Source organism: Xenopus laevis, chromosome 7L (assembly GCF_017654675.1).
Source record: "Xenopus laevis strain J_2021 chromosome 7L, Xenopus_laevis_v10.1, whole genome shotgun sequence".
NCBI lineage: Eukaryota > Metazoa > Chordata > Amphibia > Anura > Pipidae > Xenopus > Xenopus laevis.
The window spans coordinates 44,266,657-44,288,462 of record NC_054383.1 but is presented as its reverse complement, the minus strand read 5'-3'; the positions used below and the strand labels follow the sequence as shown (position 1 = coordinate 44,288,462).

At 38.2% G+C, this 21,806-nt stretch overlaps 2 protein-coding genes across 3 annotated transcripts in view; one reads left to right on the top strand and one right to left on the bottom strand.

Annotated features, from left to right (window-relative positions):
* cdh23.L (cadherin-related 23 L homeolog) overlaps positions 1 to 21,806 on the top strand; it is a 588,894-nt gene that overhangs the window by 467,360 nt on the left and 99,728 nt on the right. For both annotated transcript variants that reach the window (XM_041568893.1, XM_041568892.1), the window contains 2 exons: positions 483 to 611; positions 2,959 to 3,186. In XM_041568893.1, coding sequence (XP_041424827.1) covers positions 483 to 611; positions 2,959 to 3,186 — 357 coding nt within the window. The remainder of the gene's footprint in view (positions 1 to 482; positions 612 to 2,958; positions 3,187 to 21,806) is intronic.
* The window catches only part of vsir.L (V-set immunoregulatory receptor L homeolog), a 42,345-nt gene continuing 31,768 nt past the window's right edge, over positions 11,230 to 21,806 (bottom strand). Inside the window, 4 exon segments of the mRNA NM_001092299.1 lie at positions 11,230 to 13,701; positions 15,949 to 16,133; positions 17,055 to 17,082; positions 21,439 to 21,546. Of these exon segments, the coding sequence (NP_001085768.1) occupies positions 13,664 to 13,701; positions 15,949 to 16,133; positions 17,055 to 17,082; positions 21,439 to 21,546 (359 nt within the window). The 3' untranslated portion in view covers positions 11,230 to 13,663.

Here is a 21,806-nt window from a genome sequence, read left to right as displayed (position 1 = left end):
CTCTTTTGAGAAATTAATTTCAGTGCAGCAATACTGCTGGAGCAGCACTATTAACTGATTCATTTTGAAAACATTTTTTTTCCCATGACAGTATCCCTTTAAACTTAAAGAAATTGGTAAATCATCCTCCCAGTACTGTTGCAGGAGTCAAAGTTAAGGGTAAACTACAATGTCCAGCCTGCCAGACCTTATGTCTCTTTTACTGTTGAATAGTGTGAAAGAAGTGTGTACAGAAAACTGGACGAATATAGTAAATGTGGTGAATGCATTGCTAACTATCTCTGCAAGTTTGAAAAACTTATATTAAGAAAACAATAATATCTGATAAGGAGAAACTGCATAGACAAACAATGCACAGATTTATTTCCATAAATGACTGCTATGACATTCCCTTATAAATATGTAAGTTCCTGTTAAGAAGCAAAGCTTCTTTTATCAGCTCTGTAATATAAATGTTCTTGTTTTTTTTTCTTTTTTGCCAGGTTCAAGCTTCTGACAGTGGCTCTCCACCACGTAGATCAGAATACACACTGACAGTGAATGTCATTGATGTTAATGATAACCCTCCTGTTTTTGACAAACCATTTGGTTACAATGTCAGTGTATATGAGGTATGATTCAATCATTTTTTCTGTTGGGTCATGGGAGCTCTTCAGCTGTAAATACAGAACTGTAAATACAACTGTAACTACAAAGTCTTCCAACATAAAGCTTAGAGGAACAGTTCAGTGTGAAAATAAAACTGCATAAATAGATAGGATGTGCAAAATAAAAATGTTTATTATATAGTTAGTTAGTCAACAATGCAATCTATAAAGGCTGGAGTGACTGGATGTCTAACATAATAGCCAGAACACAACTTCCTCTTTTGCATCTCTAACTCTTAGGGGCATATTTATTATGCTGTGTAAAAAACAGCGGGATAATACACCACACATGGTCAGCCTTTGCTGTGTAAAAAATGACGTAAAAAATGGCATAAAATTTTTACGCCTTTTTTCTCAGAGTAACTTCCTCCAGAAGCAATGTAAAATAACATCAACAAATCTGGTGTGTTACACACAGATTTACACAGCTTTTTACATAATTTTTTTGGGGGGGGGGGGATTTCATTTTACACAACATAATAAATATGCCCCTTAGTTAGTCAGTGACTTAAAGGATGACCACATGGGACTTAACTGTTCAGCTAGTTTACTTTTGATCCTCAGCACACAGGTCAGATTCGAAAGCAAATGATTAGGACCCATTGCTATCCCTTAAGTCACTTATCAGAGAGCAGCACGGCAGGAACTTGGGTTCTGGCTATTATGTTAGACATCTGGTTACTCCAGTTTTTATAGATTACATTATTGGCTAACTATATTGAAAACATTTTTATTTTGCACAGGCTATTTAGCCAGTTACCCAGTTTTTAATTTTCACACTGAACTATTCCTTTCTCAAGATGAAAGAACAATTGTCACACAATGTTATTGTACTAAAAATAAGTCAAGGGGAACATGGGACTATTAAAAAACATTTTTGTTTAATCCACTACTGATGACTTTCCATCTCTATTGATTTGCGACTGTGGCTCACTTTACTATCAAGTTACTATCATAAAGATAGGGGTCCTTGGGTCATGATTGCCCCATAAACCATAATCCATAATCCTAGTGGTTCCCAAGTGGTTATTTGTTGTATAAGTAAAGAAAACAACTCATTAAATATACATTGATTCATTTCTTCTAGCATGCCACCATGTTTGATCTTTTTCCTAAGTATATTCTGCACTACCCAGTACAGGTGCATATTCAGTATAGTACTGCATTTGTTTACTATACTGTGCAGGAGCCTGACAAGGGTGGTGTAGGGCAGGCTTAGGATATGGATGGCAATAGGGCACCTTAGAAGGTATTAACCCTGGCTGGTGTTTGGAAATCATCTTGAAAAAGAAATAGTTTATTTTTTGAGGAGTAACAAATTGATTCAGGAAAATATTCTGCTTGAGAGAGTAAAAATAACATTTACATGTTGCTGCTGTAGAGACACACAAGAGCAATGTTGTCTGATTTCTCTAGTCTAGATCATCAGATAGTCCATTAAAGGTGTAACTTCAAAGGAAAATGTTGGATTTGTAAATATGGTTTGTATGAAGACATATCATATTTGTCCCCTCAAGTAGAAACAACAATGGCTGCATTTTAGCAGTGTTTACCTTCACAAAGTTGTTATTAAGTCAAAATGAAGCATCACTGGGTATATAGCCATTTGCATCTGTTTAGCCCTACTGGATACTTTGTTGCTGACACATTAGACATCTTAATGTTTTTTTGAAACACAGGTGTCTTGTGTTTTATACATGGTAGTCTGGTTTCTCACCCTAGCCACAAGTTTAAATTTATTTACTACATTCTGAGGGTGCTTTTTTCAGTGTGCCTGGCACATGATGTATGCACTAGTAGGTGTGTTCGTACTAGTTTCTGTCCCTTGCTTTCTGTGGTTTATTTTTTGTATGTACCCATGGCACCACCAGTTTTTAAGAGAAGCTTGTCTATATTGTTTTTACACTAGCGCAGCCCGGTATGCTCCTTTTTTAACAGAATTGTAACTCAACAACACTTTTTACCCCTTCCATGAAAATCATGTTTGCATGTCTCATGTGCTTCAGTTCCTACATCTGTTCTTTACCATTATAGTATATGTTCTCTGAAATTCTAAAGGCAGCTATCCATGTTTCCCAAGAAGAGACCTTAAAATATAAAAAAAAGTCTAAGCAATTCTCAGGTATGTTAGCTAGGACATAGAGAATAACCCCAATGGGGTAGTACAAACTTCAGTGACTTTACACTATATATGCTATATATTCTACCCATTTTGATAGTAGATCTGGTAATGTGATATCTTATGGTATCTTATGATATACTGTAGGCAGTAAACTCTATATAACTTTTTTCCTTTCTCTGCTGACTTCAGAATGTTGGAGGTGGTACATCTGTTATTCGGGTGAATGCTACAGACAAGGACAAAGGGCTGAATAGTGTCCTCTCTTATTACATCACACAAGGCAACGAGGACCTAACTTTTCGAATGGACAGGCTCTCTGGTGAAATCGCTACAAGACCAGCACCACCAGACCGTGAGAAGCAGAGCTTCTATAAGCTTGTAGTAACTGTGGAAGATGAAGGAAACCCAGCTCTTTCTGTAAGTACCGAAATAATATTAAGGACCTTGCATTGGGAGAAGTGGTAAAATATCTGCCAACTAAAACAAGGAATACATTGCTTATGCTTTGTTCCTGTTTTAAAGAGAAGCTGTGGTGCAATTGAAAAAAATCTCAAACTTGCATTTAAAGAATTATCAACTAGAAGTCAATGGAAGGCTTAAATCTACTCGTATATTACTAACTTAACACTATTGTTTTACCAACAGCAATTTCTATTAATTAAGGGTTAAGAATATTGAGGTTATGCAAGAATTATGTATTATGCCTGCTGCTGTTGCAGTGTGTTCTTTAAAATGCAGACTTTCGTAAAAAGAATAATCATTTAGAAACACATTTTAATCTGTTTGCCAGTTGGGTGGGGCACACTGCTTTCCTCCAGTGCCCCACCCCTCAGATGTTTTTGCAAGATAAATAGGCGTTTCCTGTTCCTTATTTAAGTCTTGGCAGTGAGCTGTGTGTTTGGGAATCAAGTCTGCAATTCACTTTATGAATTTGTGAACTGGAGGATATCCCCCTCCTCTGCCCTTCACCAGATCATCCCTTGAATATGAATCACACAACAAGTCCCTTTACATTTCATTTATAAAATTCATTTTCATCAATTTAAAAAAAAAAAAAATCACATCGGAAAATGCTTAACAAGTCACATCCCAGAGCATAGGCAATTATCAGTTGTTTCCTTGGTAACTCACTCAGTACTTCATTGTCTATCAATAGACAAAGAATATTCTAAAGAAGTATTGTAAATTGCATTCATAAAATTTAATACACGTTACAGTTGTCTTTATTTTTATAAATGTTTTATAGCTATTCACACAAACGGTATAGACATCTATGAAAGCAAACATGGCCCTAGAAGATGGACACACACAGATGGAGTGATGGAAAATTTGTTTTGCTGGTTTGGTTCTTTTATCTTGTTGTGGGATTCCCACCAGCACAATCTAAACAATCTAAACAAAACAAGGGTTCCATCTCTGGATGTCAGGAACTCCCTGGTTTTGAACCAGGGACCCATTGTATTTCTGCCAATGCTCCTCCTGCTAGAACCACAGGAGGCAGTGTGACCCTGACAGAATATCTTTTGTGACACTGCCTCCAAGTCCATCTTCGCTTTGTCATGCCCCTTGTCCAGCTGCGGGCAATAGCTCATTAGCTGGGCTATTTAAGTCCGTTTCCCCATTTCCCCAGTGCTGGATCAATGTCCATTCTGCCTTATCCTAGCCTTGTGTCATGAAGATCTTGCACCTGATTTTAGACCCTGTTCCTGATTGTGTTCCTCATCCTGTTCCTAATCTGGAAACCCTGTTGCTTTCCCTGTTCCCTCTGGTTGTGACTCCCCGGTTTGACCTCTGGCCTGTTTCCTGATTCAGCAAGTTCTCTGCCTGTCCTGACCTTCGGCCTGTTTTTGGATTATGCTTGTCTGCCGTCTGCCCTTGACCTTTGGCCTGTTTCAAGGACTTGCTTTTTCTGTTTGCCCCATTTTCAATTGCCTGCAAGGGTCTGTGTAAGTTTTTTCTTTCTTAAACTGAACAGTTAGCACATCCGTCCATTTAATCTCCAGCACTAGCCCTAGCATTGGGGTGCACTTTTAGTATAGATAGTAAAGAAGAGGAATGTATAAAGGTCATTCATGTACATAGGCCCACACTGCAACTTATCAGGTTGCAGGAGCTTAGTCAGAGGAGTCACAAGCCCTATGCTAATGCTCTTTTCCCACCTTAGTCTGGTTTGAGCCCAGTGAGAGGTATTTTTAATGTAGGGCTATAGCACTGTATTATAAACTCTTCTGAGCTACAACTGAGCTAATGTGTCTGTTGACTCAAAGAGGTTTAACAACAATAAATTGTTGCCTAATTAGTCTGCCAGGTTATTCTGTGCCATTTTAAAGTATCAATTAGTGATGGGAAAATCTGAACCCTTTCGCTTTGTCGAAAATTTGAGGAACGGCGAAAATTAGGCGAAATGCATTGAATACATTTTTGCAATGAAACTTGCCAAAAATTTTAGTTCATCACTAATATCAATGATATCAATATGGCAGAAGTAATAAGAGTATGGACTATGGTACTAGCACCACCCTCTTCCATATTGCACATTTATTTCAAGGGCCCAAATGCCAAACCAGCAAAAGTAGGAATTCATGATTTAAAGTACAGTCAATGGTCCTACAGTAGGCACTCTGTATTCAGACAAAAACTATACATTTGCCTGCAGCTCCTTGAAGTGTTTCAGCATAAAATACTTTAAGTACTATGAGTAGTTGAACTGTTTCACATATATTTTGTTGCTGTCTATATTGCAGTTGACCAAAAAGTGCTTGTGACACACCAATGAGAAGCAACATAATACTTTAAAATGTTATTATAGGTCAATAGGTTAGGCTCCTTCCACCCTTTGTGCACCACAAAATAAAAACAACTTTGCTGCTATATATTTTATAATCTAGTCTAGGAAGCATTTACTTATTACGTACTTGAAAACTAATAACCAGAGTGGTTGCTATGGGTTACTTTTACATTACTCCAAAAGAGCACTTAGGTCTCTTGTTAAACATAGGATTTTGGGTCAATTGTGCAGCTGTTGCATCCTGAGGCAAACTCTGCTTCAACAGCACAGAAATAATGTATCTAATGTATGTAATATCGGGGGTTGGAGTTGTGGCCATTAATAGAAAGTCGTGCATATATTACATTACTGGCGGACCATCTTTGCCAACATGCATCTGTAGCGCATAGTAATTATTTCACAAATATTTTCTTATTGTTTTTGAGATATAAATAGTTTTTAATGTGTTCCCACTGCTAACATCTCAGCGATGCTGTTTGGCACTGGTGCTTTGCAAATTGCTGACAACCAAAAAGTATAATTTAGGCACAAATATATATATATAGGGAAAATAACAAATATATCTAGGGAAAAAAATAAACACTATATGCAAAACAAATAAGTACAAGTAATAAACTTTCACTAGAGTTTGTTTTTTGCTATAACCACAGTTGCCCTTTAATGTTTTAAATGACCTATAAAGTTCAAAAACAATAGGGCTCATTTATTATATGTAGGGCAGGGTGCAAGCAATGGGTACATTTTGTCATATGTGTTTTGCACTTTACCACTTCCCCTGTACATAGAAAATTTACAGATTCCCCTGGTGCATACAGTGCTGTGTGTGATAGGAAGAGCTATATATATGAGGAACAATACAGGGTCGGACTGTGCCAGTGGGATACCTGGAGGGATACCAGTGGGGGCCTGGAGGGGCAGCACAGGGGGCTCCTTGAATTGGCAGCCACGGTGGACCTGGACCCCCCAGTCCAATGCTAGGAGAATATTGGCTTGCCACCTGACCAGTTTTGGCGAGGACAGTCCGATTTTTGTATGGCTGTAATGCCCAGTTTTCCAAATTACGAAATCTGTAAAGGACTCTCCTTGACACAACTATTGGCCATTTGTATCATAGTCCCTCCCCTTGACGTTGTGGCCTACACCCAACTTCATCACTCCGGCCCCCCTTTCGAGAGTTCCAGAAGATGCAATGTGGCAATGGCAACCCTAACCACGAAAGGTCAGACCCTGATATTCCCTGCAGCTGCACTGTATTTCTATACAGTAACTACTAATCCACTTTATACAAATAAACTCAATGCTCCAACAGTTTTTCTCCATTTCCTAAAAAAAATTAGTGAATGTGGTTCACCCCACAAGCAAGAAAGAGTGTTGGGCTGCTGCCTATCTTAAGATATTAGTACATATTGTAGCTCATATGGTTTCACTTAAAGGGATTCTGTCATCATTTTTATGATGTAGTTTTTATTTCTAAATTACACTGTTTATATTGCAAATAATTCACTATACCATATAACATTTCATTCCTGAACCAGCAAGTGTATTTGTTTTTAGTTGTAATATTGGTGTGTAGGCAGCTGTCTCAGTTCATTTTGCCTGGTCATGTGTTTTCAGAAAGAGCCAGCACTTTAGGATGGAACTGCTTTCTGGCCAACTGTTGTTTCACCTACTTAATATAACTGAATGTGTCGCAGTGGGATCTGGATTTTACTATTGAGTGTTGTTCTTAGATCTACCAGGGAGCTATTGTCTTGTGTTAAGGAGCTGCTATCTGATTACCTTCCCATTGTTCTGTTGTTATGCTCCTGGGGGGATATCACTTAAGTTTACAGTACAGCAGTAAAGAGTTACTGAAGTTTATCAGAGCACAAGTCACATGACTGGGGGCAGCTGGGAAACTGACAATATGTCTAGCCCCATGTCAGATTTCAAAATAAAATATAAAATAATATGTTTGCTCTTTTGAGGAATAGATTTCAGTGCGGAATTCTGCTGGAGCAGCACTATTATCTGATGTGTTTTGAAAAAAAAAAATTCCCATGCCAGTATCCATTTAATTTGCTTGTAGTTCTAATTAGATTAAATCAGATACCATTTTTTTCCAAGCTGTTAAAAACATTCTAATAAGATGCAAAAAGTAGCACCGGGTAGTACTTAGCCATAGCACAAATCAACTGGATGCCTTTTCTGGCCACCTGTCTGAAAGCAAAGATCTGATTGGTTGTTATGGGTTACTAAACCTGGTGAAAACGTTGTCACTTTTAATACCCCACATCAGACTCAAAAAAGGAATTACACAGATTCCATGATTGTTACAATATACATCAAATTAACTTCAATAAAAACAATAAAGAAAGATAAATGGATTGCAGCATTTTTCTTTGTAAAAAAAAAAAGGTAAGAGATAGAGAAGATAATCTAAAGATTTTTTTGCCTCAGAAACAGGAAACCACTGAAATGAACATAAAAACATAAAGCTCCTAATGAAGGAAGTTGCCTGTGTTCCTATTTCATCATTGTGAAAGTGAATGCAGTTGTCAATTGAACTGTAAGTGCTCCAAGGTATCAAAAATAGCCACCCTCTAGCTTCTCTCATCTGTAATCATAGTTAACATGTGACCACTGCCAAAGTTGGGACTTGTTATGTTTTTTTTACTTTAAACAGCACATGATTGGTCTGACCCTGTATTGTAGAGAGTTACCAAATGGCACTTTGTTCAGGGAGTCTGGGGAGGCAGGAGCAATTTACAATGATACTCCTAACTAGGAATAATATTTGTTGCCTTCTCTATGTATCATACATGTACAACATGAGAAACCTCTAGCTACAGTAGAATTACAACACTCACATACAGTTGATGGGCTGCAAGGCCACAGCTAGAGCACCGCCGATATACAGTATGGGTATGGGATCCGTTACCCGGAGCCCCATTATCCAGAAAGCTCTGAATTACAAGAATAGAACCTACCATAGACTCTATTCTAATGAAATAATAAAAATGTTTAAATGATTCCCTTTAACTCTGTAACAATAAAACAGTGTCTTGTATTTTATCCTAACTAAGATGTAATTAATCCTTGTTGGATCCTTGTTGGATTAGTATTGATTTGAAGTTGGTCCTCCCTTTGCTTCTGTAACCACCTCTAAATTTCAAGGAATTCTTCCATAGAGCGATAAGCACATTAGTAAGGTGGAACACTGATGTTAGGGGTCAGGCCTGGCTTGCAGTCAGCCTTCCAGTTTAGTTGGCTTGAGATCAGGGTTCTATGCAGGTCAGTCAAGTTCTTCTACTCCCCTGGCAGAAAAGTTATTATTTCTTTATAGGTTCTTGGATTTCTAACCAGCATCGTTACATACTACAATGTACAACTTCAATGCAAAATGCAACCTGAGCAAAACAGCTGAATACAATATGTGAGTCAAAACATAATGCCCCCTTACATTCTAGAAACGAGCAGAGTACCTTTTTTAACCCACTAGAAAAATCATACAAGGACGGAAACTAATTATGTGTAATTAGCAGCCTGTAATCCAGATGGTGAACTGAGTTCAAGAGATATGAGTTTATATCTTTGCAAGATAGTGTTCACATTGGAATATTATTTTAATGTGACACTAGATTGTATAAAATAGATCCACAACAATCACCTGCATATTACAGGTTTGTGGACCCCCTTATCCTGTACCCCTTTACATTACCCCTTTACAAACAACTTTTGTAAGGATTCAGCTACCTGCTCCCAAATGAGGCAAAATATGTCCCAATTTTCAGAATTTGGGAAAGGTATGTACCATCTATTTCTTATTCCTTGTAACCTAGATTTCAGGTTATAATTTTTTTTTTTAAAAAAAAAAAAAGCTGAATATACTAATATGTGTAAGCATATACAGGTAGGACTGCCAGGTTGTTTTGACTGCCTATAAATGTCTGATTATACCAAGGACTTGAGGGTGGCTACCTGGGGCCCACAGCTGCAAAACCCCATGATGTTACTGGAGATACAGACCCCCCATTTCATGTAATGTAAAAGGGTTTTATATTCTATAATATATTCTATATTGCTAATTTTGTAAGTGAAAGGAGATTGGAAAACTATGTAATGTTATACAAGCTTTCCACTTGGCCAATGAGAATGCACCCCTCTTCTTCACAGTATATATATATATATATATATATATATATATATATATATATATATATATATATATATATATATATATATAGCTAATGTACTGTATTAGAACAATTGCCATCAGACACACTATGCAGAATGTTAATTCACTACAGATTGCTTCACTACAGATCCAATGCTCATATTTGGTTATACAAGGCAATGACACACAAGAGATTCCCAGCTTTTAGCATTCCGAGCAATAACCGGGGGTGTTTCAGATTGACATTAACTTTTAGTATGTTACAGAATGGCCAATTCTAAGCAGCTTTTCAATTGGTCTTTATTTTTTATAGTTTTGAATTATTTGGCTTTTTCTTCTGACTCTTTCCACCTTTCAAATGAGGGTCATTGGCCCCTAGCAGCCAAAAAATGTTGCTCTGTGAGTCTATAATTATTTTATTATTACTTTTTATACTTGTTTATTCATACACCAGTCTCACAGTCAAACAACACCCTGGTTGTTATGATAATTTGGACCCTAGCAACCCGACAGCTGCTGAAATTCCAAACTGGAGAGCTGCTGAACATCAAGTAAAATAATTATAAAAACACAAATAATAAAACAATTAAGACCAATTGCACATTGTCTCAGAATAACACTTTCTACATCATACTAAAAGTTAACTCAAAGGTGAACAACATTTAACATTAATGGAGGGACAATAAACTGCATTTTGTTGCCCAGCTGCCAAGCTCGAAATCACATGAATTGATAAATACTGGGGTACCATTGCACTAAAAATAACAATTTGGCACTAACATGCGTCTGTGTGAGTACAGACTTTCACAATAATTGAGTGTGTCTACTCCTGCCCTACCCTGCGGCTGAACGAAAGAAAGTGCAACGCAGGGGAGCACAGGAAAAAATGGCATGTGTAAGAGCCCTAAGTCAACTTTTAGTATGATGTAGCAGGTGAGACAATTTACAATTGGGGTTCATTTTTTATTATGCAAAGGGGGGTTGTGGGAGCACTCCCAATGCTAAGTAAAAATAATTTTTTATTATGCATGGTATTTATTAGCATATCATTCAGCAGCTCTCCAGTTTGCATTTTAAACAATTTGGTTGCTGGGGTGCAAATTATCCTAGCAACCATGCATTGATTTGAATAAGAGACTGAAATATGAATAGGAGGGGACTTGAATAGAAAGATTAGTAATTGAAAGTAGCAATAACAATAAATGTGTAGCCTTACAGAGCATTTGCGTGAGACGTGCAGCCGGGCCCCCCGCCCCCCTCCATTACGCCCGGAACCGCCCGGAATTACGAAGAAGTCAGTGGCGCGCAAGCTGCTGGGGGGCCCTGAGGGGGTGCGGGCCCTGGCCCAATTGCACCCCCTGCTCCCCCGGTAGTTACGTCACTGAGCCCTAGTTCTTTAGTTAAGCTTTAGTTCTACTTGAAATGAATAGGATGCATGAGGAAATCAGAAAGTCAAAAGAATTGAAAAAAATGATGTGAGGTATGACCCACAGTTGCAATAAATACATGACATGACTTCTGTACACAAACATATTTTATTTTAGCAATATTTTAGAAACATATGCAGTAGAATTACATCACAAAATAAATCCAAAATAAAAAATAGGAGAAAAAAAGGATACAAAGAAGATTATAAAAACGTACAGTAAATTAAAGAATCCCTCTTTACTTTGTGTGTTCAGCACTCCATGGGCTAGTGCACATTAAAATGAACATTAGCATTATGTAGTCAGTGGTATTCTAGACAATGTGCAATTAGTCTCTGGCTTGGAAGTTCAACTGCTATGTGATTGCTAGGGCTTCAGTGTGCAAGCACAAAGCCGCAGTCACAATGGAAGATAAATCAGAAATGGGCAGAAAAAGAAATATAAGCAATTTATAAAAAAAAGAAGGAAAAGAAATAACACTGAACCATCACATTCAGATTGGTTTTTAGTTGCCGGGAAAAGTGACCCTGCCAACCAGAAAAGTTGCTTAGAATAGCTCTATTTATAATAAACGTAGGGGGTTATTTATTAAGCTTCGAGTTGTGTTTTCACAAAAATTCGAGTTTTCAAGTTGATTTATTGGGTCAAAACTCACATTAAAAAAAAAAACTTGAATTTTTCGAGATTTATTATACCCCAACCCTGGAAATAGCTCAAATCTGAAAATACACCATTAAAAACCTGTAGAGGTCATATAGAAGTCAATGGCAGAGGTCCCTTCAATTAACATCTTCCCTTGAAGATGTTAACAGCCTGTATGATGTTCGTGTTTTTTTCAGAGGGTTTTGCTCGAAAACTTTCAAGCGATACAAGTTTCAGGTTTCGCAAACTCGAACTTGCAGAATCTTTTTTTTCTATTCAAGTTTTTTTCTTAAATAAGATACCATTTGAGTTGTGCGTTTATTTGAGGTATAAAAAACTCTAACATTCAAACTTTGATAAATAACCCCTTAAAGGAGAACTAAACCCTAAAGATGAATATGGCTAAAAATGCCATGTTTTATACAAAAAACGTATTTCACCAGCCTAAACTTTCAACTTCTCAATATCGGCAATGATCCAGGATTTCAAACTTCACCATCTTGGAAAGTGTCTGCGACACTCACATGCTCAGTAGGCTCTGAGCAGCTGTTGAGAAGCTAAGCCTAGGGGTTGTGGCAAATTATTAAGCAGAAAATGAGGTTGGTCTGTAATATAAGCTGATTATTAAATTCTGATGCTAGTTGCACTGTGACATTTATATTCTATGTGCACTGTGTATTTTGAACGGGTCTCCAAGCTCAGTAAGTGACAGCAGTACAGAGCATGTGCAGTGAATCAGCAGAAGAGAAGATTGGGAGCTACTGGGGCATCTTTGGAGACACAGATCTTCCCTGCTAAAGGGCTGTGGTTGCCTTGGGCTGGTATAGAAGCCCAAAACATAATGTACAATATTTCTATCCTCTCTCTTTGGTTAAGCTTTAGTTCTTCTTTAAAGTGTAATAAGTCCCTCTTGGTTTGCATTTCCTATCCTCTTTGTCTATGAAGCAAATGGTCCAAAATAAATAAACATTAGGACTATAATGACTAAAAAATAAATATGCAGATTATTTTTTCATTACTTCTGAAAATATTGTATCTTGGGCTGGTGGATTTCTCATTGCTGGGATCTGTGCACATATAGGCCTACGGCAGCACCTGATTGTGGCCAGAAAACACTTATTTCAAGATGGCACTTGGCTGACAAGTGCCTGTTGTGGCGACTGCCTTTAACTTGGTGGGAGACTTCAAACATTCTTCCACATGCCACTCAGTTCAAAGAGAAAATCTACCAACTAGTATAAATACAAGGGAAAGAAAAGAATAACTGTGTAAGCAAATCAGGGAAGGAAGTCAATCCATGGAAGTCAAATTTATTATTCAGCATTCACTTGTATACTGAATTGGAAATCATTCTTCAAATGTGAAGGCATTGTGACTCAGTACAGAATAGAGGCACGCTCAGGAATGAAACTGTCTTTTAATGTTAAATATGTGTTTTCATACTTTTCTGTTTGCTTTATGCTTTCACTGTGCTAACAGAAGCAAAAGCAATAAAAGGGCAAACTTACAACCTTTTAAGATATTAGAATTTAGATATCTACATTATAAAAAAATGAAGCAAATGGACATGACAATGTCCTGCACTTACATTTTATATAACTGAAAAACTGATGCTGTCTAGCACATATGCAGCTGCCTAGTATACATTGAAAAAAACTCGCCCTACAAAATGTTTTTGGTCCAGAGTTGGTAACTTTTAAAGAAAGAGTTGTCCTGCATGTGACCCTGCCATCCAGCGCGTCACTTGTTTCCCACGTGTTTCTACATGTTGCAGTTTGGCATGGTAGAAAATCCGTCACAACGCGATGATTCAGTACTGTGTATAATTCCATATTATTTGTCTCTATCCAGATTTATTGCAGTTTTCTATGTACAATGGCTCTAAACATTTTCTGGGTCTGGAGAATCCGGAACTGGTTCTAATGGGAAAAGGAAAAATTGTATGAATATTGAAAGATAAAAATGGATATTTGGTTAATTTTGTTGGCATAGAAATAATATTTAGACATCATTTAAATGCAGTACCAAAACCAAAATAAAAATAAACTTAGGATACTGGCAACACACCCCAATGACTTATTTGTAATTGCCTGGACGGTCTTGTGCAAACACTTGTGAATTAATAGTTAGAAAATACAGACCACTGATTTTCCAGGCTGCTGTCACCTGACAAGCAAGGGGTGATTTGACTGCTTTGGCACTGTGTTTCTGGGTTGATTAGAAAGACACACCTCAAAGAGCTGGAAAGGTCCCTATGTGCCATTATTCTTGGTTTACTATATGATTTCTCCCCTTAATTTGGAATTGCATTGAAGTACTTTACTTCTTAAAGAGGAGGTAAAGCCAAATAGAAAATTAAAGCATACTTGCTGCTCTGAGAACATTCACAATTTACTTTGTTATTAGCAGTTTTTTGCTGCAAAAAAAACACTAACACAAATTTTTCTCTCTGGGTTGAGACCAAACAGACTCAATTCTGCACAGAGTGATGGCTCTTCTCAGCCAGCTGTAGGTAGAACAATGAAAACAAACATCTGATTGGTTGCCACGGCTTACTGCCAAGGTGCACATTTGCCCAGTGTTCATAAAGGACCCACTGTGATTTTAAAGTTGCTGAAAGCTGAAGTGAAGGCATTTCTGTCTAAATAATCAAGTGAGTGACCTGACATGGAAATAATCTCTCCCAGCTACCTTGGGAAACCTTGTCGATGGTTACTGTTTAGCTCTAGAAAACTGCTCATTTAGGAGAGAGCTTACAATTATTTAACTTTTTTTATTTGACATGGCATATCATTTTGAAGATAATGAATCTTGTTTTGTGAGTAGCTTTTTGTTGAATTATATGATTTTACTAAGCCCATAAGCTTATATTTATATATATTATATATTTTATATTTAAAGGAGAAGGAAAGTCATCTTGGACTTGGGGGTGCCAAAAGTTAGGCACCCTCAAGTGATTGCAGTTTCTTACCTGAAACCCTGGGCCGGTGCTCCTATCAGCAGAAAACTGCACAGGCCCGGGGGTTCTTCCACTGAGCACCACAGAGCGATTCTCTTCCTTCGCACGGCTGCGCATGTGCAGTAGATCGAAAAGCCAACCCTTTAAACTAAAAAGTAGGCAATTTGTTCTACTGTGCATGCGTCTGCCCCCGGAGATTTGAAGAAACAAGAAGCCGGAAGAGGATCGTTCCATGGTACCCACTTGTATAACCCCAGACCGGTGCAATTTTCTGCTGATAGGAACACCGGCCTTCGGTTTCAGTTAAGTAACTGCAATCACTTGGGGGTGCCTAAAATGTTGCACCCCCAAGTGCAAGACAAATTCCTTCTCCTTTAAAGGGATAATGCAAAGATATATTAAGCACAATCACATTGATCATACACAGTGTATAACCCCTGTAACCCCCATAAACACAAGGCACAGACTTTACGTAGGTGCAGTAACACATAACATACAGTAAGATGCTTGCTTTTAAACAGGTGACCAGTAAATGCTACCTGCTGATTGGTTGCTATTAGGGATGAGCATAATATTTCTCTGTGTTTTGCTGGGAAAATAAAGCATTGTGCCATGTGCCATCATGTGCCTACCTTGCCCTACACTGAAATTGAATGCATTCTCCCATAGAAGACCTGTGGAATTGCTACCTTTTTAGTTCTTACAAACTGAATAAAAAATTTTGGAAAATGTTTTACTGGGAGACCATAAAAATGCCTGCGCTAAAGAAAGGCATATACACATTTACAGTATAATAATGCAGTAAAAAGCAGAAGCAGTGATATATATCTCCTTCCATATACTGCATAAAGAAATATAACATTAAATATATTTGAACTCATTTGCAGAGGCAGACATAAATTGTAGTGTAGAAAATAAGTATTTTGAAGCAGCTCGTCTGATTCAATGCGCAGGCAACTAACTCCAAACTGCTTATTTGGTCTATAAAAACATTATACTCAAGGACAACATCTTTTCTTGTTTTCCTTGAATATAAAATTGATGTCCCAGACTGCCATTATTCTCATAACTCCCTTTCAGGGTTGCATTCAAAATATAATTTACCAAGCACAACATATACTCAAGGTATACTGGCACAACATATACTCAAAGTCAACTGGCATCTTGGAATAAAATATCTTAAAGGAACTTGTTAAAAATTACTTGCCTAGAGATGGGAAAAAGCATTCATTTGCACATGGGGGAGAAAGAGGGGTGTTGGGTTCAGAAAGAAGGTGGCGGTCAGATTCTGACTGCTGACGACTGGCCATGAACACCAGCCTTGGTCTGTGCTCCACAACATTTGCAGGAGGAGGGTCATCAAAGACGGGATTTTCAATGCCTTGGGCTTCGCTGTTAAAACAACAAAAACAAAATGTTTAGCTGTTGTCTCCTCTGATTGGAGGAAAACCTTACAATAACAGTAGTAGCACACATGAAGGATGTTCATAGTTACAGGTCTTAGGACTGTTATGCAAGCTGACACATTTGGCTTTGCATTATTAATTCATATACCTTGCTTTAGCGTTTAACATTTTAAGCACTTTGTATAGTATAGAGAATCGATGCATTGCTTTCAAATATTTTGTGTACCTTACCTTTTAATATTGTGTTTACAGCTACCTAGCCTATTCTAAAACTTGTGTTTGTTTTTACACTTCTTAGGGTAAGGCCAGACGAGGAGATTCGGGGAGATTTTGTCGCCTGACGACTTATCGCCACGTCTTTTGCGCTACTATCTCCCCGAACTGCCTCAGCGTTTTTTCCCCATAGGCTACAGCACAAAATCGCCTGCGCTAATGCACATGCGGCGCCCAAAGTTGCCTCACTGAGGCAACTTTGGGCGACTATTGAAGACGCATCGCCGCGTGTGCATTAGCGCAGGCGCAAAAGACGCGGCGATAAGTCGCCAGGCGACAAAATCTCCCCAAATCTCCTCGTCTGGCCTTACCCTAAAGCTTTTCTTAGCTGTTAGAAATAGGGACTTGGGTTTATCAGATGTATCATGTTTCTGCATGAGGCATCTGAACCAGACGCAAACCTTTTTTCATGTGACTTTTTTGAAAATAAAGTTTAATTTAGTCAGCAAAGCACTGTTTTGTAGAAGCATATTTGTACTGGGGACCAAACAGCTGGTATAGTGGTAGAAACAATGTTCACGTTGGAGACAGACTCAAGCTGATAAAAAAAAAACATATGAATATGAACAATGCATTATGGCCTTTGGGCATTTATGTATGAAAATTATAAATAATGTGGTTTCCATTCACTCACCTGTCCATCCTGACTAATTCCTGTGCTCCTGTAGGAGATAAATGCATCAGTGTCAAAACATTGTTACATTGTTCTACATAGTGCAGATCATTTACAGGGGAACTGTAACCCTATTAAATAATTCCAAAATGTCAAATACTCTTCTGTTTTGTAAGTTAAGCAATCTGTACTAAACAAATTAGTTAGCAAGCTTTGCACCTTCCCTGAATCTTGTGTGTGTACAGGTATGAGAGCTGTTATACAGAATGCTCGGGACCTGGGGTTCTCCGGAGAAGGGATCTTCGTGTAACTGAGATCCACATACCTTAAATCTTCTATTTATCGCTTAAACATGAAATAAACCTAAAATGTCTCCAATAAGAATAAATTGAGGGGCAAATTTACTAAAGGGAGAAGTGGCTAACGCTAGTGAAAATTGCCAGCGTAACGTAATTTTGGCACTTCGCACTACTTTGCATCCTTGAGCCAGGCGAAGTTGTGCTATGGCGAAAGGACGTAACTACACTAATTCACTAACTTGTGGATTTTCGTGAATGTTACCTCTTGCGCCAGACTTTACTTCGCCACCTCAGACCAGGCGAAGTACAATAGAGTACATAGGGATGGTTCAAAAACAGTTGAAATTTTTTCTAATAACTTTTTATAGGGTGATAGGCTGAAAAAGATCGAAAAAATTTTTAGGGTACCCTCCTTCCCCCTACATTTGATAACATATGGCACCAAAACTATACTGTGGGCACATGTGTAGGGCATTAGAACACATTTATTAAGGTTCCCTGGCCTTGTGTAGTGTAATATGTTTTCTGCTGCATATAAGGCCATTGTACTTTTACTGCACGCCGTATGCAAATGTGCCTTCGCAAGCGTAACCTCGAACCGCTGATCGTAACATCGCTAGCATAACTTCGCAAATGATCGGTAACTTGTGCGCAACTTCCGATCTTCGTGAATTTGTGCAGTCCTGGTAAATCTACGTCTGGCGAAGTGCAGCGAAGCCGATGCTGGTGCAACTTCGAAAGTAAGTAAATTTGCCCCTTAGTTGGGATTCAGTACAAGATACAGGTATGAGATCCGTTATCCAGAAAGCTCTGAATTACGGAAAGGCTTTCTCCCATAGACTACACTTTATCAAAATAATCAAAACCTTAAAATATATGATTTTCCTCTGTAATAACAAAACAGTACCTTGTACTTGACCCCAGCTAAGATATAACTCTTCCTTATTGGAAGCAAAACCAGCCTATTGGGTTTATTTAATGTTTACATTATTTTCTAGTGGACTTGAGGTATTAAGATCCAAATAATGGAAAGATCCCTGGATAACAGGTCCTATACCCGTACTGAGAAAAAGGAAATTGTGTTTTTAAAAAATCTATTATTTGGAGGAAATAATGGGTTTCCAGATACAGATCCCATACCTGTACCAGAAAGGAGAACCTGCTGTAGACTATGCAAGATCACAGGCTGGAGAGGGAATGTGGGTAGAGGAAGAGAAGTATATTACTATGCCAGAGCCACAGAGGCAGAAAGGTAATATATGATTGGCAGAAAGGACCTTACAATAAGTCTGACAGCTTACTGATGCTACTTTAAATTTATAAAAGCATTTAAAAAGTACATTTCAGAAAATGTGAAAAATAGAAAAAAAAGTAGGAAGCAATTTAAAGCAAAATGATTTGTTTTGTACTATTTGACAGGTTTTGTGAAGGTGAAATAACCGTTTAAGCTGTACAGTACAATACTTTAAAAATCACGAAGTATAAAAAAGATGGCTAGCTGCATGTTACTGTTAATCTATTTTAGGGTAAACTTCCCCACTCTAAGGCCTTACATTTGGTAAATACGGGTTATTAAACGGAATTCCTTTTGTGCGATCACAGACATGTTTATTTCAACTTTATGAGGTTGATTTGAGTTTGATTCTCATACAAACTATTTCAGCATTCAGTCAACTATGCACCTCTTTCATGGTCTTTTGAGGGCATTTTGCTTATTCTGCGAGCTTCCAGTTACCATGACAACCATATATCTGCAAAAAACTGGACGCACAAAGAAGGAGCTGTTCTTATTGCAAAATGTTAGCAAAAATATGCGCTGTCCGTTATTATTAGTGCTCTCTCTGACAGTCACTTATTTGAGACTTGTTATCTATGATTCCATTCATTTAGTGTATTTAAGGATATGCTAATAGATATTTCTTCTCTTCTAGACACTTGGCCTCTCATCTCCCTTCTATTTTATTTTATTTCTTAACATAACATACCCTGTTTTTTTTTGTTTTTTTTTAAAGGGGTTGCTCAACTTTCAGTTCATTTTTAATATGATGTAGAGAGAGTAATATTCTAATACAATTTGCAATCGGTTTAAATTTTTTATTATTTGTGATTTTTGAGTTAGTTAGGTTTTTATTCAGCAGCTCTCCAGTTTGCGATTACAGCAATCTGGTTGCTAGGGTACAATTCACCCAAGCAACCATGCATTGATTTTAATAAGAAACTGGAATATGAATCGAAGAGGGCCTGAATAGAAAAACGAGTAATAAAAAGTAGCAATAACTACAGTTGTAGACTTACAGAGCATTTGCTTTTTTAGATGGGGTTGGTGACCCCCATTTGAAAGCTGGAAAAAGTAAGAAGCAAATAAAAAAAAACTATAAAAAAAAGTTGCTTAGAATTGGTGATGCAATTATATACCACAAGTTAACTTATAGGTGAACCACCCCTTTAAATGCCATGACCCTTAATTAATACATTATTTAGTCCAGTCAATCAGGCTTCTTAATAATAATCATCAAAATAAATCATTATGTTCCTCTGATTTGACAATGACCCTGTCGGATTTATGCTCCTATAGTCCTCCAGGGATATAAGATTCTCAGCCACGATGAGTAAGTCCCTCTTGGCAGGGCTGGTCCTATCAAATGTGGGGCCCAATTGGGACCATGTTGGCGGGGCCCCTAGACAAAGTGTTGCTGGCTACTGACACACCAAGTATTTAGGAAAATAAGGGCATACAGGCACAAAATAGAAAGGAAAGGGGCAGACAAGGTAACATAATAGGGGCACACAGGGTAAGAGAGAGAGGGAGGAAATAGGAGAGTGGACTGGGCCAATTAGTTTGGGGCTGGGCCGATTCAGCTTGGGAGCAGGCTTGGTTGGATTGGGGGCAGGCAGGGCCTATCAAGGTTGGAGGAAAGCTGGGCCTATGAGAGTTGGGGGCAGGCTAGACCTATGGATTTGGGGATGGGCTGGACTCTCAAAGTTGGGGGCAGGCCAGGCAGCATCATGTGCTGAGGGAAATATTATCTGTGCTGCCCTGTGGTGCGGGGCCCCCCAGAGGTGCGGGGCCCAATTGGGCCCAATTGGTCCAATTGGCCTAAGGCCGGCCCTGCCTCTTGGATTTGAATAAATACTTACTCAAATCGAGCCTGGCCCTGAAGTCCCCCCTGGGCCTGAATTGAACCAAAGAGATTCTCTCAGGAAATTAACCAGACAGCTTTATTTGAGGTATACATTAATACAGAGTATTACAATACAGAGTATTAAATAATAGCTCACACGTCCTGAAAGCTCGTGAGGACGTTGGGGGACAATAAGCAATACAACAGATGACCATTTTAACCATTTCTTCTTCCATGGGGCTGATCCAGAGGCATTCAATCATCATTCTTGTTTTAGCATAACTGTGTCACTATTTCCATCTTAGGATACAGTTGTGTGTGCTTCAACCACCTCATATAAGTTCCTTTCGGTCAGAGTGCAAAGCTGCATACAGGCCCTTGCCATGGGCCAAATATACAGCAGAAGAGAAAAACTGCAGCACCTCTTGTTTGCAAATTGTGAAAATGTATTACAGTTGGTCAGTAACAGTCTGTTACTGACCAATTGTGATACATTTTCACAATTTGCAAACAAGAGGTGCTGCAGTTTTTCTCTTCTACTATTTCCATCTCAGGGACAGACTCACAGTCTCAGTACAATAGCCAAATAAGGTGTCTGTGTCAGCACAGTGTCCAGAATGGTATCTATGCTGTAGTTTCTGAAACGATGTGTCTTGCTTGGCCTTGCACTATACTTGTGACATGAGACAACAGATGTATTCCTTGTTCTGTGCAAACATTCTACATTCTAATAACAGAATGGCCTTTAACCTTGAGCTTCTTCTACAACACAGCAATTCTGTAACTAGTGGTGTGTTCTATAATCTTTGTTCTTTGATAATAACCACTTATGGCTTAAATCTAAAACTCTGATATCTACAGACCCTTCTCTAACTGTTTATCCCCTATATGACTGCTTCTATTCAAGGCAGTCTAGCAAGTTTCAATGGTCTGTCGTTTGTTATAAAACAAATGCAGGCTAGTATGGATGTGGATTCTACTTACGTCTGTGGCTGATTGCTCGCCTTTGCTTATAAACCAGGAATAGTATGAGAGGCAAACACAAAACTCCAATCACACAGGAAACTATAGCCAGTGCTGCTGCTGTGCTGTCTGGAATAAAAATATCATATTTATATTAGTTATATTCATATTATTAGACATTTCTATATGTAAATTTGGTCTACTGCTAAACCTACTTCTTTATTGTTTACTGGAGAATTCTTTTCAGTAACCTTATGCATACTAATGTAAATAGCAGTTAAAAAGAAAAGCATCCATGTCTCTCTGACTAACAGCCCTTCAGAAAATATCAGCAGGTACTTTGCCCTTGGCTGGTGAACCCTGACAACTAGGTAGAATGGGAAACATTT